The 8,946-nt window shown below is 41.1% G+C and overlaps 2 protein-coding genes across 4 annotated transcripts in view; one reads left to right on the top strand and one right to left on the bottom strand.

Moving 5' to 3' along the window:
- LOC134078774 (uncharacterized) overlaps positions 1-3,558 on the bottom strand; it is a 13,157-nt gene extending 9,599 nt beyond the window's left edge. Inside the window, exons 1-5 of one of the 3 annotated variants that reach the window (XM_062534918.1) lie at positions 3,223-3,558; positions 2,988-3,044; positions 1,804-1,930; positions 1,331-1,420; positions 20-180 (exon numbers count right to left, since the gene is read on the bottom strand). In XM_062534918.1, the coding sequence (XP_062390902.1) occupies positions 20-180; positions 1,331-1,420; positions 1,804-1,930; positions 2,988-3,044; positions 3,223-3,274 (487 nt within the window). In that variant the 5' untranslated portion in view covers positions 3,275-3,558. Of the gene's footprint in view, positions 181-1,330; positions 1,421-1,803; positions 1,931-2,987; positions 3,045-3,222 lie in introns of those variants that run through there. The other 2 variants (XM_062534917.1, XM_062534919.1) reach the window with 2 other exon arrangements.
- A 1,935-nt stretch (positions 3,559-5,493) lies between these two features.
- LOC134078941 (collagen alpha-2(VI) chain-like) overlaps positions 5,494-8,946 on the top strand; it is a 12,541-nt gene continuing 9,088 nt past the window's right edge. Inside the window, exons 1-2 of the mRNA XM_062535106.1 lie at positions 5,494-6,144; positions 7,534-7,599. Coding sequence (XP_062391090.1) covers positions 5,494-6,144; positions 7,534-7,599 — 717 coding nt within the window. The remainder of the gene's footprint in view (positions 6,145-7,533; positions 7,600-8,946) is intronic.

Consider the following 8,946-nt stretch of genomic DNA (forward strand, 5'->3'; position numbering starts at 1 on the left):
GCCTGCTGTAGTGTCTCACCCGCTGCCAGGCGGTCCTCGCAGGCCCTGATCCTCCTCTCGATCTCCTCGTTCTCCGCCTGGATCTGCAGCAGCTTCTGGGCCAGAGGGTGCTGGTGGTACTGCTCCCTGTGCTTCTTCAGCACCGCCTTGTAGCTCTCCACGCGCTCCTGGTACATTTTTCTTTCACAAATCAAAACCAAGGTCACACTTTACATGGATAGTCAGAGCACTTTATCGTGGATAGTCATAGCACTGTACTGTGGATAGTCACATCACTTTATGTGAATAGTCATAGCACTTTACTGTGGATAGTCATAGCACTTTATCGTGGATAGTCATATCACTTTACGTGAATAGTCATAGCACTTTACTGTGGATAGTCACATCACTTTACTGTGGATAGTCACATCACTTTACGTGAATAGTCATATCACTTTACCATGGATAGTCATAGCACTTTACCATGGATAGTCATAGCACTTTACTGTGGATAGTCATAGCACTTTACATGAATAATCATATCACTTTACGTGAATAGTCATAGCACTTTACGTGAATAGTCACATCACTTTACGTGGATAGTCACATCACTTTACGTGGATAGTCATAGCACTTTACTTGAATAGTCACTTTAAGCAGATAGCCATTCCACAGAGACTTACAAAAGATCCGGTTCAAGTTCAGTATGCAAATTTGTTAATTGTGGAAAAATGACCAAACATCACCTTAAATACACTTCACTAATGAAGGAGGAACGTCAGAGCAACACAAATGTTTGCTATAAATGTTACATTGTAATGCATCGGTGCACAGGAAAGACTAGTTTTTCGATGTTCGCTACATCTTCGTCCATTGAGGTAACACTTTACGTGGATAGTCACCCATAGTCCAAGTTCAATATGCAAAATTGTTCATTGCTGAAAAATGACTAAACATCACCTTAAATCCAGGCCGCAATCTTAACCTTAACCATTAATTGCAGTTGCTGAGTGTCAAGAGATACAGTAGTTTGTTGATAGCTTCTGGAGCGTCTGGAGATAGTCCATGGATGGACTATCAAAGTAAAATGTGACTGAAAACAAGTTATGCAAACAGCCTGGACTTGGCCCACTGGTCCTTATGATTTTTTTGAGATCAACAAGGTGCCTTCAATAACTTGACTGATAGATGAGCAACACTGAACAGCAAAGCTTTTCTGCAGCCAATCACAAACTGTATGTGCAGGCAGCTATACTGACAGACATCCTCTGCAACTAATGATGGTATGGGGAGGCCTAATGGCGTTTTGTACACATTGTGGATTTCATGCAAGATCTTTCAACTGACTCACGTGTCTCGGTTGCAGTTTTCTTGTCTGCGCTCCAATTCGCTCTCCAACACTCTCTCATACTGCAGCAATAGGCTATGAGTCCGCTTCAGGCTACAACAGGAAGTCTGGTTATGGTCATCTCATTTGAATACAGATGATCTATACTTGATACATTTGACAACATATAGTTATACTGTTTGACAACATACCGGTGCCTTTTTTTGTCAATGTTACGCATTAAAAACAAACAAAATATCCCAGTTCCCTCATCAAAAAGTCCTACAGGATTCCAATCAGATTAACAACTGGAATCAACAGGATCCTCGGATTGGGATTCCAATCAGGTTTTTATTTTGATTTTTTTAATGACATTATTTATCTATTTATTTATTTTTTAAAAGACAATCCTAGGATTCCTAAATTGCTGCTATTGGAATTCTATAGGATGTTGGTTCCAAAATCAGATTTTTTGATAAGGGTTCTTAGTTCTTTACCCCTTCGTGCTCTCTTTGTAATGCTGAACTGTCCTCTGTTTCTCTGTAATCTGCTCGTCGAGTTTCCCAATACGCTTTTTATTCTCCTCAACGTAAATCTTCTTCTGTTGAATATTTGCTCTGCAAACTGTTGGAAGATGAAATTACAATAATTTGTGGCACAGTTACTCGCTTTGTGCAGAGCAGAGCTTAAGTTGGGATTTGTTATGTAAAAGAGCTGTCCAAACTCGGGGTACATTTCTATCATAGGCTACAAAATATCTTCATGGAGGACTACTCCTGAAGTCCTCTGCCTGTGCTCATTTGCATGAGGCTACATTACATTTCATGTAAACTGTTACTGTACCTGAAATATAGGCCTATTTACAAACACAGATCAGCATATCTAAGCAACATGGGCAACTGAGGCCAAATAAATCTTGAGCAAATTAAATGAAGCCTTGTTCTTGTATACATCCAGATGAAGCCAACACGTTCACCATTAATGATACAGCTATACAATGGCTCACATTACCTCGCCAAAGTAATCCGAGTTGCTCTGATATTTCTTCTCAAACCACAAGCTGCCATGTGCTTGATTTCAAAAAGTGCTTGCTCGCTTATCCTGATCACAAGAGTCAGCTGTCTTAATTCAACGGTTATTTAGTAGCCTAGCCTATAATCGATTTTAAGTGTTTAAGTATAATCGTGTTTAAGGAGAATGAAAATGTAGGCACTATTCTGTTACTGTCTGTTTCTGAAATTTTTTCTCATCCTCCTCCTCACACTGCCACCTGACAAGCGGCTCACGGAGCTTCAACCCACTGATAGAAAAGAAGAAAACCCTGTGAAAATTCCAATGTTGGCGAGTTCTCCATTGAATCAGCTAAAAACAAACTACGAAAACGTGTTATTACATCGTGTTATTACATCGAATGGTTTGCCCCTGCTAAGTATGCGCTATGGCAGGGGCTCAGCACCAGACACAGTGCATTCCCTGAATATGTGAATGAATGAATGAATGAATGAATGAATGAATGAATGAAGGGATGAAGGGATGAATGAAGGGATGGAGGACAGTGTATGCAACATTTTAAGGTAACGTTACCTCACATGAGGTAACTAATGTTGAAGTAACAGAATGCGGGGTGAAACGTTAACCTGAATATACAATACATTATGTGTGACATTTAACAGTTACTGACCTTGAATATGCATTTGTAGATCATCTTTCTTTACAGATAATTCTCGAGTCTGCAGAGCTAAAGAGGGAAAAATGGATTAGAAGCTAGTAGGACTACATGCAGTGAGTAGGCTAAATTAGCAGCATAATGGGGTATGTCACTTAGCAGATAGCAGCTATGCTAATGTCACATCAGACATCCAGCTAACGGTTAATCGCCTGAGTTAATGTTCAGTTGTCATTATACCGTGACTTACCTAACTGTATTAAAAGGTTATCCAAATTTTCCATGGCATTTTCGTCCGCCATTTTGGTAAGATCCGAGGTATGGAAAAAAACGTCAAACTTCTGATCAAGGACTTAAACTTCACTGCTACAAGGAAAGTAATGTTAGCTAGCTGACTAGGCTATCCTGACGCTTGCTAACTTAATCCTAGGAATGTTGGCTATGTTTACTTAACTAAACTGTTAAACTTTAGCACAACTAAACGGTTATTTGAAACAGCTATGATGTCAAATATTATCTAGATTTTAAACCCTGAGAGTTGACATCATCTTGGCTGATATCATGAAAGTACTTGAATGAGGAACCTGTTTACAACTGAGCTCGTGACAAAGTTTGTAATTAGCTTCTTTTGATACTGTCAACTGGTAGCGAGCTCTCATTGGCTAGTTAGGTTATGACAACATCACATCTGTCAAAGCCAAAGTCTGAACATGAATCATGCTTTCACTTTATTGTCATCATAGCCAAAGTGTTCAAGCATGCACAGAGAGAGCACGGCCACTCTCCCATATTTGGACAGTGACAATCTGGGAAAGGAGGGGCGCAGGGGAGGTCTTAAAATCCTTTAAGTAGATGGAGTCACAGAGGCTACTGCCCACACTGCTGTAGCCTACACAAGGTAAGTAATGCAGCGCAGAATTGCCCCCCATTTTTTTTTATGTAAAATTATAATTTCTCTGAATTGCTTTATTTTCTATAAAGACAGAAGGATGCTTTAGAATCTAGGTAGATAAGTAACTAATTAAAGGCACAAAGGGCTTTACATTTATGGGAGAGGTCAGTGTGGATAGATGCATGTCCACTGATGATTATAACCTGCATTTAGAGATCTGTATGTATAAGGAGATGACTTTCAGGTTCATCAATATGAAATTGTTTATTTGTCAGACATACAGTGTGATAAATGATGCCTAGTTGAATATTGCATACATTTTTAACTTTGTTCATTGATTGCCAAGTCCTGACTGAAGGTACTATCTACATAATGTGACATAACACTATCATGAAGGTGTCTCATAACCATTATAAACAAGTCCTAAATATTTATTTGCTAATGTTTGTAATGTCACTCTGATGTAGATATCTTCAAGTAAAGTGCTACCGGTGTTTGTAAATATGATGCTTTCTCAAAGATATCCTCCGCATTCCTGAGCCAGACTGAGGAGGCTGTGATGACGTTGCCCTGGGGGCTCCTCATGTCCGGGATGTTTGTGCTCAGCAGCGCACAGGACTCTGGCTGTCCGTCTACACCTGCACCCCCACCACCAGAGTGTCCAGGGCCAGACTGTCCACTACTACCAGAGTGTCCAGGGCCAGACTGTCCACCAGAGTGTCCAGGAGGCTGTCCACCCCCGCCACCAGAGTGTCCAGGGCCAGACTGTCCACTACTACCAGATTGTCCAGGGTCAGACTGTCCACCAGATTCTCCAGGAGGCTGTCCAACCCCATCACCAACTCCGCCACCAGATTCTCCAGGAGGCTGTCCAACCCCATCACCAACCCCGCCACCAGATTCTCCAGGAGGCTGTCCAACCCCATCACCAACCCCGCCACCAGATTCTCCAGGAGGCTGTCCAACCCCATCACCAACTCCGCCACCAGATTGTCCAGGGCCAGACTGTCCACCCCGACCACCAGATTGTCCACCGAAACCACGGTGTCCATCCTGTCCATCAGAGCCCACATGCCCCGAAGACAAGCCTAAGGGTCCCGGCTGTGACCGTGAGTATGTCCAAAAGGAGGTTGTCATGGAAACCTGACCTCAGAATCACCATTAGCATCAATATTCTGGAATACGGCATGTTAGATTGCTCTAGGGGGAGTAGTAACAGGGAGTAGCAACAACGAGTAGCAACAACAATCATTTGCTATGTCTGTTTAATAAAAAATGACCATTGGATGTCATGGACAATCTGGAAAGTACATCTGTAGCTCAAAGATGATAAGGATCCAGTTAGACATGTTCTACATTTCTTTGTTTATTTGCTTCAAAAGTTTGTTTGAAGTTTAAATTGCAGTTATCCATGAGAGCAAATAGAGACAGTACAGACAAGATGACAATAACAATTCAACAAATAAACCCACTGATCCAGAATGGCAGTAGATAATAACCTTAAATGCTATGGTGATTTGTCAGGACTGTTCTACTACTTGACATTGTTTTGTATGTCATGTTATGTGGCTGTTGTAGTACAGTACATCTTGAAACAGCTTTCGGAAATCATCACAGAATTTTGAATTGATGTCTAACTTCTCACTCAAATTGTTTTCCAACACAGAGGTAATCCCGTGTCCCATCAACGTCTACTTTGTCTTGGACACCTCAGAATCAGTGTCCTTGCTTGAGCTCCCTCCTGGAGACGTGGTGGAATTGATTAAACTGTTCACTTGGGAGTTTGCACTGAGACTCACAGACGGGGCTTACCGAGACGCCGTCCATCTCTCATGGACGATGGGTGGCCTTCATTTCTCCGACACCAACCAGGTCTTCAGCAAGATCGCCAGCCGCGACGGCTTCCTTCAGGCCATAATCCCGATCACCTACATTGGGAGGAGCACGCATGTGGACTGTGCCCTGGACAACATGACCAAAGAGATCCAGAGTCATCATCAGCACCATCCACCGGGGAAGCCGATGCACTTTGTGGTGGTTGTGACGGATGGCATGGAGAACGGCTATCTCTGCGGTGGGATGAAGAGGGCAGCCGAACGTGCCAAGGATCTGGGCTACCAGCTGTTCGCCGTTGGCATCTCTTCAGTCCGAAAGAATAAAGAGGGACTGAGGCAGATCGCCAGCTCTCCTGTGGCGATGTACAATGGAAACCTTGTGGCTGTGAATCTGGCTTCCAGGACAGTTAGCAGGACAACTATTGATCGGATTGTTCAGACAATGGTAAGCTAAGCATGGTTTGTGTTATCACTGCCAGGCATGGATTAACATGTAGTCAATTCATTATATGCAACATAGTAATAGCTAGATACCCATGCTGTAAAAAACATAATAGTTTTCCTTACTTTAACGATTTAATAAGTAGAACTCAGTTTTTGTCTTCTGTTTTGCCTAAAATGAGTGGCACTTAATTTTGAGGTGCAGTAGTAAACAATCAAATGTTGTGCTACACAGCAATAAATTGTCCACTGAATGCCTCATTGATTGTTGATATGAACCTGCACTGTTCAGCAACCTGTTTACACTCTGAACTAGCTTATGTTGGCTGTGTTTTGCACAATTTACAATTCCTGTTCCAGATTAGTCTGTCATTTCAAGTAAAGGCAGTTCCGTTTGCATGCTTTTTAAAAGTAAGGTTAAGTAAGGTTAACTAATTAACTGCACAATGTAGCACAACTTCAGCAATTCAAGTATATTTGATTTAAACAACCATGTTTACTTTTCCACCTCAACATTAAATTACTCATTTTAGGCAAGTAATGTCAAAATCGACTGACTGAGTTACAGTATACTAACTAAACATTTTAAGTTAGTGGAGGGTTTACAGTGAAAGTAATTGTTTTGTTCCTTTAAGACCCCAAATATTTTGCATTCCTACAAACTGGCATCCATACCATCGATGAGGTTTTTTCCCATTACATGTTGATACATTATTTCTTTAATCTCTCCACAGAAATATCGCGCCTTCCTTGAGGTGAGACTTAACACAGGCTCAGTAAGAGCACAGGATGTTCACAATTTGTGTATATTACATTAATGATGTTTTTTTCTGGGAGGCACAAATATTTGTAAAATACTTCTCAGTAACACTACTTAAAAAGTGCACCGACCTTACATTTGTTGATATTCATCATTCTTTTAATTCTTCACTGACCACCTTAACCAATCCCCACCCCCAAACCTTAACATTTAATCATAAATTGTAGGTAACACAGTTCCAACAGATAGTTTGACCTACATGTATAGACTGGTTTCAGGTCCCTAACAACCATCGTCAAGAAGGAACTCAGAGAACAAGCACTTGTTTGTTTAGAACTACACGGTCAGCACATAGCCTAGAGAGCAAGCCTTGCTATATGGCTCAGGGGTTGTCCACTGAGTTTGTCCTTAACGACAGTTGTTAGGGACCTAAACCCGGTATATTCCGTAGGTAGTCTATGGTTATGGTTATGGTTATGTTGTAGTTATTTAGCAGACGCCTTTGTCCAAAGCGACATACAAATGAATAACAATACAAATTAAATTAACAGTGAACAATAATAAAATAAAAAAAAAGTCTAGAGCAGATAATCTAAATGAAGTGTGACCTGAACTCTCTCTGTCTCTGTATAGTGTGCCAGACATAAGTGTGTTGAAATTGATGGGGCTCCTGGTCCTAAAGGGGCCAAAGGAAGAAAGGTGTGTAGCAGATGATTTATTGACATGTACTGTTCATACAGTGTTCTATTTCAGTTATGCAGTTATCCAGTAGCCCGGAGAAATATAAAATATTGTTTGTTGTTGCTTTTTAATGCGTGCAAAGGGAGAGAGGGGCCCGGATGGCCCAAAGGGAAACCAAGGGTTTAAAGGTCTCCAGGTAGGATAAACCTTTTATGTTTTTATTAATTTATGTAATAGTTATTTCAGTGTGTAGGCCTACTATCCTATCATGGCAAGGCTTTTACAATGGTTCACTTCACATATGGACATTTATATATATATATTTTCTTTTTAGGGTAAACAGGGAGTTGATGGACCAATGGGTGTTCCTGGTCCAAAGGTAGACTTTTCAATTCAAGTTTTTCTTTTAGATTGAACTTTTCTACTTAAGTGATTGTCGTACTATTCTATAAGCTTCTGTATCTTTTTAAGGGTGCATGTGGACCAAAAGGACCAAACGTGAGTGGAATTTTTCATTATTTACTTATATTTTTATGCAGGTGTGTTTATTATATCTTGGTCTGTGTTGGAGGGGAGGCAGCTTTTTTCTGGTCATGTGTTTGTACACAAGGAATTTGATCTCTGCATTTATCCCATCTGTGAATTAGTGAACACACACAGCACACAGTGAACACACAGTGAGGTGAAGCACACACTAACCCGGAGCAGTGAGCTGCCTTCATACAACAGTGCTCAGGGAGCAGTGAGGGGTTAGGTGCCTTGCTCAAGGGCACTTCAGCCATGGACTTGTCGAACCGGCAACCCTCCGGCCTTACAAGCTGAAAACCTTAACCAGTAGGCCACGGCTGCCCCAATATGATATCTCCCAAGAGGGTTGAAGGATCTTCATTTACACAAATTAGACTGATTTAGTTCTCAAGGTTATAAGGTCAGAGGTTAAGGTCCTATAGGATCCTACATGTACTATAGTTTCTACATGATATCTTGTGAGTGGCTTGAGAGATCTTCATTAAACCTTGCCCAGGTAGATTGTAGGGTCAAAGGTCAAGATCACATAAGATGATGGAATGTTTTCACAATATCACCAAGACATTTTGAGAGTGTTTCATCAATCAAGGCATAGTTCATTACCAAATAGGCTCATGCACTGATGGAGGTACTCATAGGTACTCAAGGATGTGAGATCTAAGGTCTTGTGGTCTGAGATCAAACTCTAGCTTTGCTCCAGGCAAGGCTAAACTGCACAGAGGCACAGCACTTCTGCATAATGCTTACATTTTTCATATTTGTACATTTATACTTGATAGCAGTATCTAATTTTCATGAATCGATTCTCATGCTGTTTTCTCAAACAGGAAAATATTG

Source organism: Sardina pilchardus, chromosome 4 (assembly GCF_963854185.1).
Source record: "Sardina pilchardus chromosome 4, fSarPil1.1, whole genome shotgun sequence".
NCBI classification, from domain to species: Eukaryota; Metazoa; Chordata; class Actinopteri; order Clupeiformes; family Clupeidae; genus Sardina; species Sardina pilchardus.